Source organism: Scyliorhinus canicula, chromosome 9 (assembly GCF_902713615.1).
Source record: "Scyliorhinus canicula chromosome 9, sScyCan1.1, whole genome shotgun sequence".
Lineage (NCBI taxonomy): Eukaryota > Metazoa > Chordata > Chondrichthyes > Carcharhiniformes > Scyliorhinidae > Scyliorhinus > Scyliorhinus canicula.
The window spans coordinates 192,033,764-192,056,549 of NC_052154.1; the positions used below are offsets into that span (position 1 = coordinate 192,033,764).

General features: G+C 46.3%; 1 protein-coding gene across 9 annotated transcripts in view; it reads right to left on the reverse strand.

Annotated features, from left to right (window-relative positions):
• Nucleotides 1–22,786, reverse strand: part of nav2a (neuron navigator 2a) — a 1,053,608-nt gene that overhangs the window by 393,950 nt on the left and 636,872 nt on the right. For all 9 annotated transcript variants that reach the window (XM_038808368.1, XM_038808371.1, XM_038808364.1 and 6 more), the window contains exons 2-3: nucleotides 12,041–12,158; nucleotides 6,844–6,896 (exon numbers count right to left, since the gene is read on the reverse strand). In XM_038808368.1, the coding sequence (XP_038664296.1) occupies nucleotides 6,844–6,896; nucleotides 12,041–12,158 (171 nt within the window). The remainder of the gene's footprint in view (nucleotides 1–6,843; nucleotides 6,897–12,040; nucleotides 12,159–22,786) is intronic.

Consider the following 22,786-nt stretch of genomic DNA (forward strand, 5'->3'; position numbering starts at 1 on the left):
ATCGAATCTCGGATCTCGGCGGCATGAGGCAGAATGCTAACCACTGTGCGACTGTGCTGGCTGCCCACCCAACAATGTTAATGAAAGAATTAAACCCTTGAACAGCCATACTAATGGGCGGCACGGTAGCACCGTGCCACCCCGAAAAAGGTAAGACAAATGGTCACATGTTCCAACTGCAATAAGGCAAATTCATGTCTTGGATTAAGAACGTATTTTGCGCAGAGCGAAATAAAAGCATGCTACAATGAATGGGGAATGTAAGGTAGAGCTGGAACAATTAACTAAGTGAGTCCAAATAGCCTTGTCCATCTATATTTATTTTATGATCTTGTGAAAAGATAAGGAGATGTTATATTTTAAATACCGACCTCTGATCTTCAGGGAAATAATTTTTTTGCAACATAGAGCATTTGCCACAGAAATATTGAAAGTTACTTGAAAATAAGGCTAGAGGAAAGAATGACAAACAGCTTAGCTCCACTTGATCATATATTATTTTTAAAGCGAGTACATTTTCTTTGCTCTGTCTATGAATTGGTGTGCAGGCAGCACAGTGGCACAGTGGTTAGCACTGGTGCCTCACGGGGCTAAGGTCCCAGGTTCGATCCTGGCTCTGGGTCACTGCCCGTGTGGAGTTTGCACATTCTCCCCGTGTTTGTGTGGGTTTCGCTCCCACAACCCAAAGATGTGCACGCAAAGTGGATTGAGCATGCTAAATTGCCCCTTAATTGGAAAAAATGAATTGGGTACTCTAAATTTATAATTTAAAGAATGAATTAGTGTGCAACACATTCTATACAGGACATGATCTTCCATATTTGTAACTGTTAGTTCTGTAATTACTCCAGTTTCCACAAGGCCAATGCAAACATATTTTCATCATCAACTATCTGCACCTGTCACAGCAAATTGTCCCTCTTTATTCTCGCTACATTTGTCATTGACCCAGTGGGAACAATTAAGCACAATTTACCATAATCTAATGGGAAACTATTCTGTATTGGCAAAATACATATTGCTAATGGTCTCCACTCATTTAGAAGTACTCTAGGTTTCAAATAACAGGAAAGCAACATCAAGTTCTTCGAAAATGGTCATGACAAATGTACCAGGCGGATAGAAGTGACATGTTAGTAAACCAGGAGCTCGACAAAATGTGCATTCAATTTAATTACAGCAATTATCCTGAATAATGATTATATTTTACATCTACTTTTAATACACATATTTACTTCAGAAAACAAACCATTTTCTAAACTACACTGTTGTTGAGGCAATAAGTTGGCTGTTGGGCAGCCTTCGATCTCGGAAGACAATGGTTTGCATTGTGGTCGTCAACTCTCTGTTAGCCATCATCCAGTGTGGCTCATTGTGCCCAACTCTGTCACGGCAGCTTCAGCTGCATTTATTTCAGAGGGAGACAGAGGGGTGAGGAGGTGCACAGTTCACTGACTTCTGTTTTTCTGAGCCCTTTTCTCAGCCAGATGAGCTTTCCATTTCTGCTCACCTCCAGAAATTATAGAACGTATATCTTTTATGAAGCTGCTGACAAAGTAACAACACTACTTATGGACAGAATGCTGTAGTACATCTTGAGAACATTGTCACAGTCAAAGGTAATGTACCCTGGGCATATCTTGTGCTATCTCAACAAGAAAACTACTTGAGTAACTGTCATCCAATGTGAGGCAGCTCCTTAATGTAATTCTCACACCGGCAGTGGGACCAGAACTGGGGACTATCGTGTCTCTGGACACTGAAAAGGCATTCGATAGGGTCAAATCAAGCTACTTCTTCTCGGTTCTGCAGATGTTTGGGATTGGTCCTGGGTTTGCATGGTGGGTCCGGCTGTGAAGCACAGCGGCTAGTGGTCGAACAAATACATGAATTCTGGGTAATTCAGGCTGCACAGGGGACGAGGCAGGGATGCCCTTTGACCCCATTGCTGTTCACGTTGGCAATCGGACCATTGCCGATTGCTTTGAGTGCCTCGGAAAGGTGGACGGGAATTGTGAGGGATGGAGTATATGCGGACAAGCTTTTACTGTGTGTTAGGAATTCAGGGCCAGTTATGGGGCAGATAATGGGGATATTTCAGAGGTTCGGTTCCTTTTCGGGATATATACTAAATGTTGGGAAGAGTGAATATTTTGTGGGTAGCCCTCTGGGGGGAGGTGCGGGGTTGGGGGCATTGTGGTTCTGTCTGGCGGGTTTTTGCTATTTGGGGGTTCAGGTGACCGGGGATTGGACGTGACTTCGCAAACTGGATTTTACAAGTTTGTGAGCAGGGTTAGAGCAGACCTGCAGGAGTGGGACAGCCTTCCACTGGCAGGCTAAGTTTCATCTATCATTATCAACATTTTGCTGTGATTTGTGTTCTTATTTCAATGCCTTCCCAGTTTCTCTGCCAAAGGAGCATCTTATATTGAGCTTCATATAGACGGGGAGAACACCTCAGATTCGGAGAGGGGTCCTACAGAGGGAAAGGCAGGTGGGAGGGTTAGCGCTGCTGGGCTATTAATCCACCATTAGGAGAACTGCAATTTGATTTTATGCCGGCCGGTTTCTGACATTTTCGCTCCCGCGGGATTCTCCCGCTCACGCCCAACACCAAACCCGCAAGATTGCAGAAACCTAGCCAAGTATTTTTTTTACTTTTAATCTTAAACAGTACATTAAAACATAAAGTATAATTGTTATTTTGTTGTGGGGTGTGGGGGAGGGAGGGGGGGAGCGGTAGACTGCTGACAGGCGAGGGGTTGTTGAAAGGTGACATGGGGAGGGTTGATGATGGTGGGCACCCGAGGGTGGGCCTGAGGAGGTGCGGGACGCAGGCTGGAGGCTGGCCCAGGAAGGGCTATGGTTGATCGGCCGGGGGGTTGGGGGGGGGGGGGAATTCTCCCCCCCCCGACCAGGCTGATCACATGGAATGTGAAGGTTGACGTGGCAACGATACAGTAGACACAACTGAGGGTGCTGGATCAGACTACGCTGAGGAAGGGATGGGTAGAGTAGGTATCCCATTCCGGACTGGATTCCAAAACACGGGGAGGCGTGGCGATTTTTATGAATAAGCGGATGGCGTTCAAAGTGGGAAGTATAGTGTCGGATTCAGGGGGTAGATATATTATGTTGAATAGGAAGCTGGAGGGGATGCATTTACGCAGCAAACTGGGACGATGTAGAGTTCGTGAGGCGGGTATTGGGGGAGTACCCTGATCTGGACTTGCATCGGCTGATTATGGTGGGGGAGGGGGAACTTTACTATTGTTACAGATCTAAGGCTGGATCGGTCGAGTTTGAGGACAGGGAGGGTGTCGGTGGCTGCGAAGGAACTACAGGGGTTTATGGAACACATTGGGGAGGGGGGGTGTGGTAGTCGGTATTAGGGGTATTACCAGTACCCAGGTTGAGGCTGTAAGACCATTGGTGTGCGAGGTACCTGAGACAGCAAGATCATTGGTGAAGCCTGCCTGCTGGTTCCGTCCAGTAAGGCGGAGTGTAAGAGTCTGTGTCGCTCCAGCTGCTGCATTCTGTACCCTGCGCTGCTGGGGGAAACATCTAGTCCAATAAAGCCTTCAATTGTACTCCAATCCCGCTTCGAGAGTTATTGATCGTGCATCAATTTATCGGACTAGATTTTGAAGAATGGAGCTCCGCATCAAGCCGGAGTGTCTGCAACTTAGCCCCCACGCGGCAAACTCAGCGGCAACCTTCAAACACTGGCTGTCGTGCTTCAAAGGGCACCTCAGGACGGCCACGACTACATCCACGGAGGAACAGAAACTGCAAGTTCTCCACTCGATGGTGAGCCCAGAGATCTACACGCTCATCGAGGATGCAGACGATTTCGAGGCCGCGATGGCCCTGTTGAAAGGACACTACATTCACCCAGTAAACCAGGTCTACGCCTGACATCAGCTAGCAGCAAGGCGACAAATCCCGGGGGAATCGCTAGACGAATTCTACCGCGCACTTCTGGTACTAGGTAGGAACTGTGACTGTCCGCAAGTTTCAGCCAGCGACCACACAGAACTTTTAATCCGGGACACATTCGTTGCAAGTATGCTGTCCTCCCAAATCCGTCAACGGCTGCTAGAGAAGGAGACACTAGGCCTCAAGGAGGTACGGGCCCTTTCTAACTCCCTGGATGTGGCCTCCCGAAACACCCGCGCGTACGTCCCCGACCGCGCGGCAGCACCTTGGGCAGCGTGGAACCCGCCCGCGGCTGACCCCGATGCATCCGCCATCCCCCCACAAGCTTGTGCCCTGCGGCTACCAGGCAACCTCGGGGAGGCCCCACTGTTATTTTTGCGGGCAGGTCAAGCACCCCCGGCAGCGCTGCCCGGCCCGCTCCTCCACCTGCAAAGGGTGCGGCAAAAAGGGCCATTTCGTGGCGGTATGCCAGGCCCAGGCGGTCGCCGCCGTCTCCGGGGACGGACAGGGGCCGCCACCACAACTCTCTCCACGGGCCACGTGCGGGCACCGGGCGCCACCATCTTGTTCCCCAGGGACCACGTGCAACGCGTGGGCGCCGCCATCTTGGACACCCCCAGCCATGTGCAACCCGTGGGCGCCGCCATCTTGGCTGGAGTCTCAGGACCCCGATTCAGTTGACCACACACCGCCCAAGGGAAATCTTCAACTTTTACCACGACTCGCCTCGGTGACCCTGGACCAGTCTCGGCCCCGAACGTTCTCGACCGCGACGATGACCGTGCTCATCAACGGACACAAAACATCCTGCCTGATCGACTCCGGGAGCACAGAGAGCTTCATACACCCCAACACGGTAAGGCGCTGTTCTCTTCCCATACACTTGAAAATTATTGAAATTATATATATGCCTTTCTAAAATATTTTCCAAAAAAAACATAAAGTATAAAATAATACAGCATACAGATACAGTTCTGGATAACTTTATAATTGCTGCAGCAGCTGATGGTTACTCATGCATGGTCCTCAACATTGAATGTTTGTGTCACCTTCCAACATACAGACATGCTCTTCCACTCATATAACAATTGGGATCTGGAATCTTGTCTACGTATCCCCTCCCTAATCAATGGAACATCTCCAGGGCAGCACAGTGGTTAGCACTGCTGTCTCACGGCGCCGAGGTCCCAGGTTCGATTCTGGCTCTGGGTCACAGTCCATGTGGAGTTTGCACATTCTCCCCGTGTCTGCGTGGGTTTTGCCCCCACAACCCAAAGATGTGCAGGGTAGGCGGATTGGCCCTTAATTTGGAAAAATGAATTGGGTACTCTAAACTTTTTTTTTAAATCAATGGAGCATCTCCAGCCCCCTGTGTTGGCTCACAACGGACAAGTCGGAGCAGATTGGTCCCTGAATCTGGTCCATTCTTCCATGCATGAATCACTTTGGGTCATTGCAAACTTGTAATGAGGAACAATGGGCGCGATCTACCGTCTATTTACGCCGACACGATATTCCGATTCCACGCCAGCGCATGAGTTTCCCGGAGACGAGGAAGGCACACCAGGAAGTCCCGTTGACACAGCACCGAGGTCCCAGGTTCTATCCCGGCTCTGGGTAACTGTCCGTGTGGAGTTTGAACATTCTCCCCGTGTCTGCGCGGGTCTCACCCCCCGCAACCCAATGATTCTATGGTAGGTGGATTGGCCACACTAAATTGCCGCTTAATTGGAAACATTTAAAAATATATACACAGTCATTTGCACTTTGAATTATTGCCCACTCGAACTCTCCTTAAAACATGGACCAACTACTGTTCTAAACTGACCTGCCCCTAACACGTGTCTGTGTTGGGCACAAGGTCAGACGATCGTAAGAAATAGGAGTGGAAGTAGGCGACTTGGAACCTCGAGTCTGTTCCACCATTGAATAAGATCAGGGGTGATCTGATCACGGCCTGAACTCCATTTTCCTGCCTGCTCATCTGCCCCTTCCACCCTACCTCTTCCCCATCATAGCCCTTGACAAGCAACATCGCAAGATTGCTTGTGGAATTCATAATAATGAGATTTCTGATCTCCTTTCGACAAGAACACAGGGATTTACCTGTACTTTGCCACAGGAATAAACCTATTTCTCACTTCCCTGTAGCAACACCATTGGAAATTCCAAGCGACTGTGCCATCGTGCTCATATAGCCATTTGCACTTATTCAGATTTGAAGCTGTACTGATTTTCTTTCCCACTTTAAGTGTGATTTCAGATAACGTGCTTCTTGCTTCACACTTCGTTATTCTTTGAATCAGCTCATCAATCATCTGCTGCAGTGTCTCAAAATCTAGCAACTGCACTAATTTTAACTGGCCTTTACATTTTTTTGCTCCACGCGTTTGCTGTTTTAAAATAGAGAATAGGAGCAAATTTGATTTTCAATCAAGGAATAACTTCAAGATTCCAAAGGAATTTCTATTTTCGGTGTTGAATATCAGAACGTAAACAAGCAAGATTGGAAAAACTGATCATTCTGAAAACAAATGTCAGTGAGATCGCCTTTTAAAAAAATATTCGCGTATTTGCACAAGAAGTTAAAAAAACTAATTGATAAACCTCTAGAAATATTCACAAATGAAATTTAAGGAGGTGCAAGTTTTCTTCCTTTAAAAATAGCTTGCAAGGCTTAACATATTATTCTGTGCTCAACATTAACTACACTCTAACCTAGACAAGCTTCATGGTGACTTGTTTTACTTTGATTCATGTGTTCAAGTACCTAAAGCAACTAGTTCTGAAACAGGCAGAGTAATTTCCAAATCTATTCCAGTCAAACAGTTCTGAAAATAAGCCTTTCTATTTCTACAGTGCAATGTTTGAAATGCAAGAGTGGAGGGAATTCAAGCTACTTACCATCTGAGATTGATTCTTGGGACAGTCATTGATGTCTTCAATCTTTTCATTGGCTGAAATATTAAGAAAATAGTGTGCTTAACTTTAGCCGCAGATGGAGCACTTACTGAACAGACAATGTGAAAGAGTGGCTTGTTGAAAGCTGCTGGAAGTAGATCAAATCTTTGACAAGCAACCTCACGACAGCAAAGGAACACTCGTCGGGAATACTCGCAATCTTCAGCTGGGCACTGCCTACCCAACCCACAGCAGCTGAGGAGCAAGGTCATCCTCTAAAAAGCAGACAACTGTATGACAGCCCTGCTTAACCCCTTCCACGCCTCTCTCTTTCTTTCTCTCTCTCTCTCTCTCTCTCTTTCTCTCTCTCGCTCTCCTTTCCATCAACTTGTCTGACTGCATGAACCCCAACAGTGGTGGGTCAAGCACCCAATACCATCATGGGAAGGATAAGGTTTCATGATCACTACAAAACAAAACGCAGCAAGACTGGGATAGCACAGATGGAAACCACATGAAGCCTCCATGGCAAGCGCAATTAGCTGCTGGAGTCAAAATACTGTGTTTACCTCTAGCCTCTTAATTGATTTTCCCATCCTCACCTGCTGCCGACTGTTCAAGCATCAGAAAGATGATTATGACTGACATCTCTTTTCACTCTGTAGGAATGCTCATTGCTGTCTGACACAGCACTGTACTGCTTCAAATTTAAAATCTTTTGTTCGGTTTGGTTTCTGATGTTGCAAAGCCTTCCGTATTTATGCTGTACTGCGAGAGAAATTCCAGAGAGAACGCAGCAATGTGAAGACAATGTTGCATTTACAAGCTCCTGCCCCAGCCTTACAACCCTCCAAGACTCCTGCATTCATTCCATTTTGGCCTCTTGTGCATTCCTGATTTTCATTACTCCACCATTGGTGGCCTTACCATCAGCTGTCCAGACCTTAACCTTTCAAATTCTCTCACTAAAACTCTCTGCCTCTCTAGCCTCCTATAAGATGTACCTTGCAACCTATCTGCTGTCGGTCATCTGTCCAAATATCTTATGCAGATTGGCATCAAACCTTGTTTGATAATGCTCCTGTGAAGTGCCTTGAGGCGTTCTGTCATATTAAAGATGCAACAGAAATGCAAGTTGCTGTTGTTGGACAAATGGCTCCGGCCAACATCCAGCATGAGCAGCAACTGCATTTATAGTTTTCCTGGTATGTAGGATATGTTTCAGAGAAAGAAAGAACTTGGATTCACATAGCACCCTTGGGACATTCCAATACACTTCACAACCAATGAGCATTTCTGAAGCATAGTGACTATTACAATGCAGGCAAATGCACAGCCAGTTTACACATTGCAAGATCCCATAAACCGCAGTGTGATAAATGACTAGATAATCTGTTTTTTTTAAGATGGTACTGATCAATGGATAAATGTTCGCTGGGAGAACACCCTTGTTCTTCTTCAATAGCTTGCCATGCGATCTTTTATGTGACCTGAGAGGGCAGGTCTGGGGTGTAACATCTCGCCCGGCAGACAGCCACCTCTAACACTGCAGCCCTCTCTCAGTATGAATCATCATAGAATCTACAATACAGTAGGAGGCCATTCGGCCCATCAGCCTGCACTGACACTTGGAAAGAGCACTGTACTTTTTTTTTTCTTTTTTTTAAATAAATTTAGAGTACCCAATTATTTTTTCCAATTAAGGGGCAATTTAGAGTGGCCAATCTACCTATCCTGCACATCTTTGGGTTGTGGGGGTGAAACCCACGCAGACACGGGGAGAATGTGCAAACTCCACATGGACAGTGACCCAGGGCCGGGCTTCGAACCCGGGTCCTCAGCGCCGTAGGCAGCAATGCTAACCACTGTGCCACCGTGCTGCCCCAGAGCACTGTATTTAAGCAATCACCTCCACCCTATCCCCGTAACCCAGTAATCCCACTTAACCTTATTTGGACACTAAGGTCTATTTAGCATGGCCAATCGACCTGGCCTACGCATCTTTGGACTGTGGGAGGCAACCGGAGCACCTGGAGAAAACCCACACAGACACGGGGAGAAAGTGCAAACTCCACACAGTCACCCGAGGCTGGAATTGAACCCGGGACCCTGCAGTTGTGAGGCAACAGTGCTAACCACTGTGCTCACCATGTCACCCACAACAGCTGAATACAATTCAGCCCTGGCGTGGGCCCCCAACGTAAGGCATTCTGACTCAGGTGAGTGAGTTACCAATAAGCCAAGACTGATGGAACAGGGAAGGAAGAGTTGCCATGGACACCAAGGGAAGTGGAGAAAGGGAAGTTGAAAATTTCTGAAGAATGAAAAGCCATTACTCAAAGAGCAGCTGTTGATGGTGAAACATAATAAGCACGGGTTAGGGATAAGTGTGGCGACAGAGGAGGATGTGGGTAGATATTTAAAGCAAGGGATTATCAAAGTCAGGGAGGATGAGTGTGTGGAGATATTTGAAAAATCAGGAAAAGAAATGTATAAGCTACAATAGACACAAGGAGCCATTGGAGTTTAAAGAGGATGGGTGGATGGGGATCGTTGAGGCATTAGTTTATTGGCCAAGAAGGTTGTCGGAGAACTCAGCTCAAAGGGTGATGAAGAGGTTAAGTCGACATTTGAATTAATGGCAGAAGGAAGAGATGAGGGTGGAGGTGAGCAATGTCGGTACGAGAATGGTCGAGGGAGAGGACGTTAAGGTCACTGCGACAGCTGTGTAGCAGAGCTCTGTGTTAGCTGATTCAGCACAAGATGTCATCCATGGACTGAACATAAAAGACTTGGAGACTGTCTTCAATACCTCACCAAGAGATGTGACATTCAAACACAAGAAGATGAAGTTGTGGTACTTCCGCACTAGCTACCGAATAGACACACCCGAAAAGTGCATTGAGGAACAGGTGAATTTGTAACTGTGTGATGTGTGTTAATTACTGCCAAAGAATCATTCTGATAGTGAAATACAATTTTGCAAGTGTGAAGACTCAGTCTTTTAGAATTTAATTATTGTTGGAGATTTTTAAAAGTATCTTCTTTTACTTGACCTTTGTCTTCGTATCATTTTCTTAATCCCATCTTTCTTTCACTCTCCACAAATTACAATGAATAAGGCCACAGGAAATAGGAACAGGAGGAGGCCATTTGGCCTCTTGTTCCTACCTCGCCATTCAATAAGGCAAGGCTGATCTGATTGCGGCCTTAACACCACTTTTTTGCCGGTTCCTCCGAACTTCCTCGTCAACCAAAAATCGGTCTCACTCAGCCTTGAACTTGTTCAATGATCCAGGCATTGCTGCTGTCAGTGGAAGAGAGAATAAATTCCTCCTCATCGCTGTCTTAATTGGGAGAACCCTTGGGTGCGATCTACCTGAATGGGAACAGATTCCCATAATGAGCATGTTTAGCCGGGTGTCCCGGCACTCGGAGCGCCGTGAAACCCCACACCATCGAACAGGACTCTTCCCATTCAGGTAGATTCGGGGATGAATTCCTCGATGAGGTCACACTCAGTCTCATTTTCTGCAGTGAGGTGCTCCACTCGCTGGAATTCTTCAGTGCAGGAGATCGGGATGCAACCCCCGAAATCCCCCCCCCCCCCCCCCCTCCCCCAACCCCGAAAGCTCCAAATCAAATCACCTATAAGGAGGTCCTCAGGCCTCCCCGCACCCGCACAGGGCTCCCTGGGCCCAATCCCCTTCCCGGGAAAAATGCCAGCTTGACACCGCCATGCTGGCAGTGCCCCTTGCCAGCTGAAAGTGCCATTGGGGCAGTGCCAAGCTCATGCCCAGGTCGCACTGCCAGGGCTTGATGCAAGGCTGGCAGTGCCAAGGTGCTCAGGTGGCACCAGCAGTGCCAGAGTGCTAACCTGCCAAGAGGGCAAGAATTTGGGAACGTCCAAACCCCTAGGAGACCCCCACGAGTGCAGTTCTGTTGGGTCCCCGTTTGTGGGAGCCCCGAGGTCTCCAAGAGGAGGAGGTTAGATCCCAAAGCCTTGGTTAGATTGTGGGAGTGCTTATGATATGCAGATTTGCTAAAAGGTGAGTCACGCACAATGGGCGGGATTCACATTGCGATGTCTCGCGAGACCTAACCAGACGTGGCGAGTATGGTGGATCCTGGAAGAGGGATCTCCTGGGATCTACCAGCCGCATTGCACTGCACTGCCTTTCGAGCGTAACGCGGCTGGTAGATCGTGCCCCTTGGTCTGGATTCTCCGTCTCACTGCGCCACATTTCTATTTCCGTTACGCCGCCCGGTCAATGATGTTTCCCATTGTGAGGCAGCCGCATGCCGTCAGGAAACCCCCAAGCTGCCGGCAAAACGGAGCCTCCTGCCGGCGGAGAATGCAGCCCCTTATCGTTAAACTGCACCTCCTAGTGCTAGATTCACATAAGCGCAAACATCCCTCAGCGTTTAACAAGTGAGGTCCTTCAGAATCTTATGTTTTACAAATTTACCTCTCAATCTTATAAAGCTTGTATTAAATATTCTAATTTATAGTTTACGTTCTTAGGGGGCAATTTTACCCAATGGAAGGGAGCGGTTTTAGGGTGGTTAAAAGCTTAAAAATAACATCCTGAGCCCATATCCACATTCAACCCACCCAGTTCTGGCTCCACTGAGAACATGAGTTGTGCGTCTGGCACTTTGTCTATGGCAATGAGTCTGAACATCAATATCTGTTACAATTTATAATACATAGGAGCAGAATTAGGCCACTCTGCCCATCGAGTCTGCTCCACCATTCAGTCATGGCTGATATGTTTCTCAACCCCATTCTCCTGCCTTCTCCCCATAACCCCTGATCCCCTTATTAATCAAGAACCTATCTTTCTCTGTCTTAAAGACACTCAGTGATTTGGCCTCCACAGCCTTCAGCGGCAAAAAGTTCCACAGATTCACCACCTTCTGGCTGAAAACATTCCTCCTCATCTCTGTTTTAAAGGATCGTCCCTTCAGCCTGAGGCTGTAGCTTTGAGTTCTAGGTTTTCCTACAAGCGGAAACATTCTCTCCATGTCCACTCTATGTATTTATAACATTTGATTCCTTATTTCAGATTTAACTCACTTAACAATTTAAACCTGGTGTCATACTGGGGTTGGAGAAAGGGCATTATCAAAACAGCAAGTCAAAAATGGACAATACTTTTCATAAGAACCACAGCAAAAGGAATAGAGTGTCACGTACCTACAACCTGGATGATCTCAGCCAGGAGCACGCCATCCGTCACGTCCTGCTGTAGGTCTCTGATAAGCCGCTTGTGCCCAGATTTTGCCAGGTAGTGATTGGCCCAGTCGGTATAAATCTACCAAAACAAGGTTCAACATTTCACTCATCAATCCAAACCCCACGTGAAGCAATCCAATATGCTGTGTACTGTCAATATTTAAAACAAATTACTGATCATTATACAAGTAATGAATAGTGTTCAATAGGAAACTTGAATCCCAAGCGTATATTTTCCTGCAGATGTTTGAAATGTACTTAATTTGTTATCTATTTACATTGAGATCACGATCACGATCACGATGCTACATAGTCATCGAGTCCTACACAGTGACCACGATTAGAGTTTTGAAAACAGTGCTTGAAGAACACCAAATGAACTCTTTAAAGTGCAACAACTGGGTGAAACTGAGACAACCTATTGATACAACGATAAAACAAGGGCCATAAATGACTGGCACTTACAATAGATTCCAGGAAGAGATTATCAGGTACTATCTGAACCACTCTACTTATAACTTTACGTTTTAACATATAGCACAAACTTGTTGTACTTGCTTCCTGAAACACTTTCCTGTCCCGTTCACACTTGCTTGATAAAGTCCGTATTGTTATCCTTTGCCTCACTGTGATCAATGCTATGAGGGATCTGTCTCCACAATATACATAAGGCATAAGGCACACACAACACACACATACACCCACACACTCTCTTTTTTGCTAAACTGCCAGTTACTTATGTGCAAGAATTTCTCATTTACATCTCATGAATTCCTCCCAACAATGACTTTTTAAGCTGACAGTAATGAGCTTTCTCCATATTCAAGAACATTTCATTTTTTGGCAACGTTAATATTTTGTACATTACAGTAAAACACATGCATTCAAACAACCTGGAAATATTCCAGGTTGGTCGCTTTGGAAATACTGGCTCTGAGAATGTTGATTATAAAACTTTTCTATCACGAGGGAAGCATTTTCATGTTGTGGGAAATTGCAGACATTAATGTCAGATTCAAGTCTTGCTGGGGTATAGTTCAACATGTGCCAAGCCGCCATTGCGTTTGATAAACTTTTTGATGTAAATAGTACGGTGATGGGCATTCCCACAATCTGCCGTACTACAACCCAGTGTTTCTCTTTCTGCTTACACATACATATGGAACTTTCTGTTCCTGGCCTTTGTCTGGATTGGGTACCCACCCTTCCCATTAGGTTGATGCAGGCTACTGTAGCCATCTAAGATGGCCACCTGCAAAGGACCATGGGAATTATGAGCAACCCAGGACTCAGACAGATACATTGACTCCGTGTATCTAAAACACAGATAACCAGATCTGATCGAAACCCCCGCTCGTTTGCATTTTAATGGCCCATTTTCCCAGGACAATGAAACTCCAATCAAGCAACTGGTACAGCCACAGACTGATCGGCGCCACTCCCCTTACTCAGAAAGCCCAACTGCCAAGGTCAATGACCGCTGAGGACCCGCCCAGCTACTATGGCACCCGCCCCTTTATTGGCCGAAATCGAAGCCAGTGATCAGAGCCCTGTCGAACTATTGGGTTCAAGGTTAAGGACCGCCCCAAAGAGCACAAAATCCCAGAGGGATAAAAGAGGGCACAGCCATGTGTTTGGTCTGTTTTGCATCCAGCCTGTGCCAACCCAATTGCAGCAGGAACAGCCAGCTAAGTTCAAGACCAACGATCGCTACCTGACGGATGAGCCCAGCAGAGACAGAGCCACCTTCTTCGAACCAGCCAAGTGAAATCCAGATAAAGGCCTTATCCATTTGCACAGTGCCGGTCGCCCTGAAGTTAAGTGTAGGTTATTGTAGCTGATAGGTGTAGTTTAACTCGTAGTAGATATTGTGTTTGCATGTCGAGATAACTCTTGTGTATGTAAATAAACCATCTTTTGAACTAAATAACTGGTTGTGTGGTAATTTGATCGATATAAGGGAAGGCTTGTGGTTCACTAAGATAAACAGTATTGGCGACGCTTTTGGGACCGAAACAGAGCAACACTACATTCTGGTAACCCTACAGTTGAAATCATTTAAATCAGCACAGATCCAGGAGATGAACCATGGGACTTCGGGTCTATCTCTAGAATCATAGAATTTACAGTGCAGAAGGGGATTACTCAGCCCATCTAATCTGCACTGGCCCTTGGAAAGAGCACCCTACTTAAGGCCATGTCTATCCTTGTCATTCAAAGCTCTGAACATTCTCAGTCCTTTGACTCAATTTAATTGTACAGCGTTCACAGCCACTGATTCACCAGTATGTGAAATGGTTCACCTGTCCTTGTATTTCTCCTATGTATCAACAGTTTAGAAAATTACACTTTTATTCTAATTTATCAACAAATGGGCAGCCATTTCAGCATATTTCCTCCAAAATCAATCATCTGGTCCAACCGTCTGAAATACATTTAACGTTTAGAACTAAACAGAAAAGTTATTAATCTTCTGTGTGTGCTATGACTAACTATAACAACTTCAGGAACTATTTTTGTCAGTTTAAGTCAAGAGAAAATTAACCTTATAGAACTAACATAGAAAAGTGGCCCATATTAGGCAGTACAATATGGTTTAACGATGATGATTTGGCCCATATTTGGCAGTACAATATGGTTTAACAATGATGATTTTTTTAAGGTCTAACAAAAATAATTCTTGGTTCCCCTATGGCTTAGTGGTCTATTCAGATTGGGAAGTAATTCAGCTCTGTTGCCTGTCTGAGTTAGATGTTAAACCCCACAACTGATTTTTATTTTTTGGCACTGGTTGGGAACCAAAACCTGGGTTTCTGAGATCAACTGCTCTCCGGAAACCTGCCCACGAAGATTCCCAGGTTAACAGATTGAATGAGAGAACTGGGCTTTCCTGCATTGCTCACACTCCCAGACCAACTTCATCTGAAAAGACCACTGACAGAGATAAAGCTTCAATTCGCGTGGCAATTTTCACAGCTTCAGAATGTCGAAAAGCATTTTATAGTCAATTACCTGATTATCTGATAAATGGTGACAGCCCAGGAGAAGGCCATTTATTCTGTTCAAAATTTATACTTTTAGAAGTGAGCTTACTGTTGTTAATGTGGGAAACACAGCAGCTAATTTATACACAGGAAGCTCCCACAAAGAGGTATTTGTGGCAGAGTGGGTACTGTCCCTCCCCCTGAGCCGGGAGCTCCGGGTTTGAGTCCTGGAACTCGATGGCCACGGAAGGTACATCCATAACTCGGCCACACAGGTTGAGTATCACTTTGTAAACTCCTTCCAACACACACCAATGACAGTTGATAAGAGCGATGTGGAGATGCCGTCGTCAGTCTGGGGTGGGCACAGTAAGAAGTCTTACAACACCAGGTTAAAATCCAACAGATTTATTTGGAATTACGAGCTTTCGGAGTATAGCTCTTTCATCAGATGAGTGAAGAGGTAGGTTACACAAACACAGCATATATCGACAAAGCCAATGATGCAAGATGATACGATGATAAGAGTGGAAGAGACTCCTGATCAGCCACTCTTAATGTGAAGTGGTACCCCTCGAACTATAAGCCTCTGGCAACAGGCTAGTGACCCATACTAGGGAAAGAAAACCTCACTATGGGAACAGATGAAAGTCTGACTTGTGCACCGTTAGCATCAAGAAGTGCAATAAACTCCCACAAATAGCAATATAATAAGGACTAAATAATCTGCCTGGGTGATGTTGTTTAAGGATAAATCCTAGCCATGGAGAGCAGAGAGAACTTTCTTAATTCCACTGAAAAGAGACATGCTGTTGAAGCTTTTCATCTCACACACATCAGGACTAGCAACAATGTCAAATTTCAAAGGCCTCGGCAGGACAATATACTTCTTTGAAACCAAAATAAAGTATCATTACAATACCTGAAAAATTGGGAGCACATGTTTTAAAGATCCATAGGATCCATGGAATCCCTACAGTACAGAAGAAGGCCATTTGGTCCATCAAGTCTTCAGTGACCCGCCAAAAGAGCACCCTACCTAGGCCCGCGGTCCTGCCCTATCCCCATAACCCCACATAGCCTTTTAGACACTCAGGGGCAATTTAACATGGTCAATCCAACTAACCTGCACATCTCTGGACTGGCAGATACGACATTAAAAAATAAATAAATAATAATTACCTTTCTTGTCACAAGTTGGCATACATTTTTTAAAAAATAATTTTTATTGGAATTTTTTACAGAAAATATAAAAATATAACAACAAGTATAGCAACAAGCAGTAAAATGCAACTAACAGCCCCATAACACCCACAATTCCCCCCAAACCGTAACATCACATGTATCACAGTCCCCCCACCCCCCCCCCCCCCACAACAAGAGAACTTAACCATAAATTAAAATTAAATAAATCAAATTTAAATAAAATAACCAAACATAATCAACGTGTCCCCCCCCCCCCCCCAGTTGCTGCTGCTACTGTCCCATTACCCTATCGTTGAGCCAGAACATAAGAACTACTAGGAGCAGGAGTAGGCCATCTGGCCCCACGAGCCTGCTCCGCCATTCAATGAGATCATGGCTGATCTTTTGTGGACTCAGCTCCACTTTCCGGCCCGAACACCATAACCCTTAATCCCTTTATTCTTCAAAAAACTATCTATCTTTACCTTAAAAACATGTAATGAAGGAGCCTCAACTGCTTCACTGGGCAAGGAATTCCATAGATTTACAACCCTTTGGGTGAAGAAGTTCCTCCTAAACTCAGTCCTAAATCTACTTCCCCTTATTTTGAGGCTATGTCCCCTAGTTCTGCTGTCACTCGCCAGTGGAAACAATCTGCCCGCATCTATCCTATCTATTCCCTGCATAATTTTAAATGTTTCTATAAGATCCCCCCTCATTCTTCTAAATTCCAACGAGTACAGTCCCAGTCTACTCAACCTCTCCTCATAATCCAACCCCTTCAGCTCTGGGATTAACCTAGTGAATCTCCTCTGCACACCCTCCAGCGCCAGTACGTCCTTTCTCAAGTAAGGAGACCAAAACTGAACACAATACTCCAGGTGTGGCCGCACTAACACCTTATACAATTGCAACATAACCTCCCTAGTCTTAAACTCCATCCCTCTAGCAATGAAGGACAAAATTCCATTTGCCTTCTTAATCACCTGTTGCACTTGTAAACCAACCTTATGTGACTCATGCACTAGCACACCCAAGTCTCTCTGAACAGCGGCATGCTTTAATATTTTATCGTTTAAATAATAATCCCGTTTGCTGTTATTCCTACCAAAATGGATAACCTCACATTTGTCAACATTGTATTCCATTTGCCAGACCCTAGCCCATTCACTTAACCTATCCAAATCCCTCTGCAGACTTCCAGTATCCTCTGCACTTTTCGCTTTACCACTCATCTTAGTGTCATCTGCAAACTTGGACACATTGCCCTTGGTCCCCAACTCCAAATCATCAATGTAAATTGTGAACAATTGTGGGCCCAACACGGATCCCTGAGGGACACCACTAGCTACTGATTGCCAACCAGAGAAACACCCATTTATCCCAACTCTTTGCTTTCTATTAATTAACCAATCCTCTATCCATGCTACTACTTCACCCTTAATGCCATGCATCTTTATCTTATGCAGCAACCTTTTGTGTGGCACCTTGTCAAAGGCTTTCTGGAAATCCAGATATACCACATCCATCGGCTCCCCGTTATCTACTGCACTGGTAATGTCCTCAAAAAATTCCACTAAATTAATTAGGCATGACCTGCCCTTTACGAACCCATGCTGCGTCTGCCCACTGGGACAATTTCTATCCCGATGCCTCGCAATTTCTTCCTTGATGATAGATTCCAGCATCTTCCCTACTACCGAAGTTAAGCTCACTGGCCTATAATTTCCTGCTTTCTGCCTACCTCCTTTTTTAAACAGTGGCGTCACATTTGCTAATTTCCAATCCACCGGGACCACCCCAGAGTCTAGTGAATTTCGGTAAATTGTCACTAGTGCATCTGCAATTTCCCTAGCCATCTCTTTTAGCACTCTGGGATGCATTCCATCAGGGCCAGAAGACTTGTCTACCTTTAGCCCCATTAGCTTGCCAGCGATAGCGGCACCATGTCCCACCTTTTAAATTCCTCCTCCATCTGTTCCACTAGTCTGGTGAAGTTAAGCTTATGAAGAGCTCCCCAACTCCTGGCCACCTGCACCCCCAGGTACCTGAAACTCTTCACTGTCCTCCTGAAGGGGAGCCTCCCAATTCCCTCCTCCTGATCTCCCGTGTGCACTACAAATACCTCGCTCTTTCCTAAGTTTAGCTCATAGCCCGAGAAGCCCCCAAATTCCGCTAACAGCTCCATCACCCCCGGCATTCCCCCCTCTGGGTCCGCCACATATAACAGTAGGTCGTCCGCATACAGTGATACCCGGTGCTCCTCCCCACCCCGCACCAGACCCCTCCATTTCCCTGACTCCCTCAACGCCATGGCCAGCGGTTCAATCGCCAGTGCAAAGAGCAGGGGGGACAGGGGACACCCCTGCCTGGTCCCACGATAGAGCCAAAAATACTCCGATCTCCTTCCATTTGTAACTACACTCACCATCGGCGCCGCGTAAAGCAGCCTCACCCATTTGATGAATCCCTCCCCAAATCCAAACCTCTCCAGCACCTCCCACAGGTACCCCCACTCAACTCTATCAAACGCTTTCTCTGCGTCCAGCGCCACCACTATCTCCGCCTCCCCCTCCACTGCCGGCATCATGATAACATTGAGCAGTCTCCGCATATTCGTGTTGAGCTGCCGCCCCTTGACAAATCCTGTCTGATCTTCATGAATTACCTCTGGCACACAATCCTCTATCCTGGTAGCCAGGATCTTCGCCAGCAACTTAGCGTCTACGTTAAGGAGTGAGATAGGCCTAAATGATCCGCACTGCAAGGGGTCCTTATCCCTTTTTAGGATCAAAGAGATCAGTGCCCGCGACATCGTCGGGGGCAAAGCCCCCCCCCCCCCCCCCCCCCCCCCCCCTCCCCCCCCCCCCCCACGCCTCATTGAAAGTTCGCACCAGCAGGGGACCCACCAGGTCCGCATATTTTTTGTAAAATTCTGCCGGGAACCCGTCCGGCCCCGGGGCCTTACCTGACTGCATTTGCCCGATCCCCCTGACTAGCTCCTCCAACTCTATCGGCGCCCCCAGCCCCTCTACCAGCCTCTCTTGAACCCTTGGGAAACATAGCCTGTTCATGAAGCTCTCCATCCCCTCTCTCCCCCTCGGAGGTTCCGACCGGTACAATCCCCCGTAAAAGTCCCTAAAGACCCCGTTTACTTCTGTCCCCTTCTGCACTACATTTCTACCCCCATCCTTCACTCCCCCAATTTCCCTAGCAGCATCTCGCCTACGGAGCTGATGCGCCAACATCCTGCTCGCCTTCTCTCCATACTCATATACCGCGCCCTGCGCCCTCCTCCACTGTGTCTCCGCCTTTCTGATGGTCAACAAGTCAAAATTGGCCTGCAACCTGCGCCGTTCTACAAGTTGGCATACATTAACACTGCAATGAAGTTACTGTTCAGGTACACAGAGGGAAAATTCAGAATGTCCAATTCACATAACAGCACGTCTTTCGGGACTTGTGGGAGGAAACCGGAGCCCCTGGAGGAAACCCACGCAGACACGGGAAGAACTTGCAGACTCCACACAGACAGTGACCCAAGCCGGGAATCGAACCTGGGAACCTGGCGCTGTGAAGCAACAGTGCTTACCACTGTGCTACCTGCTGCCCATATCCTGTTTTCATTTCAGATTTCCAGCATACACAGTGTTTTGCATGTATTTTGGACTAAATTTTCATTTGTTGTAGTGACGGGTAAGACATTTGTAATCCCTCTTCTTGTTATTTATACACTATTTATTACCTGGGAAAAAGGTTCTGATTGGTTGGCAAGTCAACTCTGATTGGTGGAGGCGTTGCCATAGAGAATGTACCAGGGAACTCTTGTTCCCCAAGCATTTGTTTCAGTCAAAAATGCCGCAAAGGCTGGAAATGTTCCTTTCGCCTGCAGATCCCTGCGTATGAATATACTTCAGTGTTAGTGTCATGCAAGGTACATCGGCCATACATCCCAATCACTGGAGGATAAGGGGGAGACCATTTAGGGCTGGGATTAGGAGAAATTTATTCACTCAGCAAATGGTCGGCCTGTGGAATTCATTATCACTGTATGTTTTCAAGAAGCAGTTAGGTATAGCACTTGGAGGGAAAGGCAGAATCAGGCTATTATGTTGGATGATCAGCCACGATCATAATGAATGCCGGAACAGGCCCAAAGGGCAGAATGGCCTCCTCTTGCTCCCATTTTCTATGCTTCTATGATTCTAACAGCTCGTCTGTTTAGCTGGTTATAAGAAATAGACTACTGACCGTATTAAACCATCCAATGCTTGCAAAATTCAGAACATAACGCCAAACTTTAAATGTGATTCCTCGATTGAACAGCACTTGCTGAACAATCTGCAGTGTCCAAATAATTACACTAACAACCAATTTATGATTCGCAGTTGGGTTTGCAAAGTGGCTCACTTACACTTACCAGAAGCTACATATATTCAAATGAAGGGACCTGTCCTCTACCATCCTGACTAAAACCCTTCATATATGCAACCTTGCTGTCGAAGATTTTATTTAACCTTCCCAATATATCCTAACCTGGCTTCCTTATTACATTTCTATGTAGTAACTCAGTGAGGTTCCTTAGGCAACACCTTCGAAACACACAACCACTACCATCCAGAAGGACAATAATAATCTATACTAATCTTTATTAGTGTCACAAATAGGCTTGCATTATTAACACTGCAATGAAGTTACGGTGAAAATCCCCTCGTCGCCACATTCCGGCGCCAGTTCGGGTACACTGAGGGAGAATTCAGAATGTCCAATTCACCTAACAGCACATCTTTCGGGACTTGTGGGAGGAAACCGGTGCACCCGGAGGAAACCCACGCAGACACGGGGAGAACGTGCAAACTCCACACAAACAGTGGCCTAAGCCGGGAATTGAACCTGGGACCCTGACGTTGTAGAGGCAACAATGCTAACTCGTGTCACCCATGAATGTAACCTCATAATATATATGCACGGTAGCACAGTGGTTAGCTCAATTGCTTCACAGCTCCATGGTTCCAGGTTCGATACCCGTCTGTGTGAAGTCTGCACGTTCTCCCCGTGTCTGCATGGGTTTTCTCCAGATGCTCCGGTTTCCTCCCACAGTCCAAAGATGTGCAGGTTAGGTGGATTGGCCATTCTAACCTGCCCTCATTGTCCAAAATTGGGGCTTCTGGGTTATGGGGATAGGGTGGAAGTGTGGGCTTGGGTAGGGTGCTCTTTCCAAGAGCCGGTGCAGACTCGATGGGCCAAATGGCCTCCTTCTGCACCGTAAATTCTATAAATTCTATAATTTCTATAACAGTAACATGCAGGAGAAGAGCTCGAGATGTAATGTTTTGGCCTGGAACAGGAGCACAAATCTGGGAAATGGTGAACGTAGGTAGGGTGCCAAAAATACAGTAAATCACAACAAAATGAACCACTTCGACCATACAATTTCCCAAAGGGACCCTGGCAGAAAATTGGTGTGGACGTGTTCACATTTGACAACAGTGAGTACCTACTAGCAGTAAATTATTACTCAATGTTTTTGAGTCTGCGCTGTGATGGAAGGATAGTCAGAGCATCGCTCTAACAAATCATTTGAAATTAATTTTTACTCAACGTGGCAGACTCAATGGTCTCACGATTCTCCAGCTCTGAGTTTTGCAAAATTACACAACATTGGGAGCTTTGCCGCACAACATCAGGTCCCAAATATCCACAATCCAACAGAATGGCAAAATGTACCGTGGAAACCTTAAAACACCAGCTGAAAAAAAAGGAAAGGCGGACGGAACAGAATTCCTGCCCCTCCTGGGTTTCACGAATACTCCATTACACGGCAATGGGTCACCTCCAGCACAGCTCCTAATTGGGAAAAGACTAAAATCAAAGGTCCCAATTGCAGCCCAACTGCTATTTCTACAGTCAGTGAGCTAAAACGAGAGGGCTTGCTCAAAGTGAGACAGCAGAAGCAGAACGAGGCGCCCACCCTCTGTCTGAACTGAACATGGGAGACAGAATGAGGATTCAGCAGGAAGAGATCTGGAATTCTGCTGTTGTCACAGGAAAACACAGGAGAACTAAGGTCTTGCACAGTGCAGACTCCAAACAAACAGGAGAAACTGGGAATTCCTGTGAGAAACAAATGAAACACGACCCTGCTCTGAGCCATAACGTATGGCTGAAAATCATGAATCAGAATCCATGGGTAGCACAGTGGCGCAGTGGTTATCACAGCACCGAGGACCCAGGGTCGATCCCGGCCCTGCGCCACTGTTGTGGTGGAGTTTGCACATTATCCCAATGTCTGCATGGGTCTCACCCCCACAACCCAAGAGATGTGCAGTGTAGGTGATTTGGCCTCGCTAAATTGCCCCTTTATTCGAAAATGTTTAACAAAGAACCAGAATTCCCAGTGAAGCAATGGATAACCAGGCAAAGCTATTGAGGGGGTGAAATTGTCACAGAGCGGAAGAAGGCCTCTTGTCCTTCAAAATCATCTCTGTCACCATTCAGAACATCCAGCGGAAGAATTGTGCAAAATCACAAGATACAG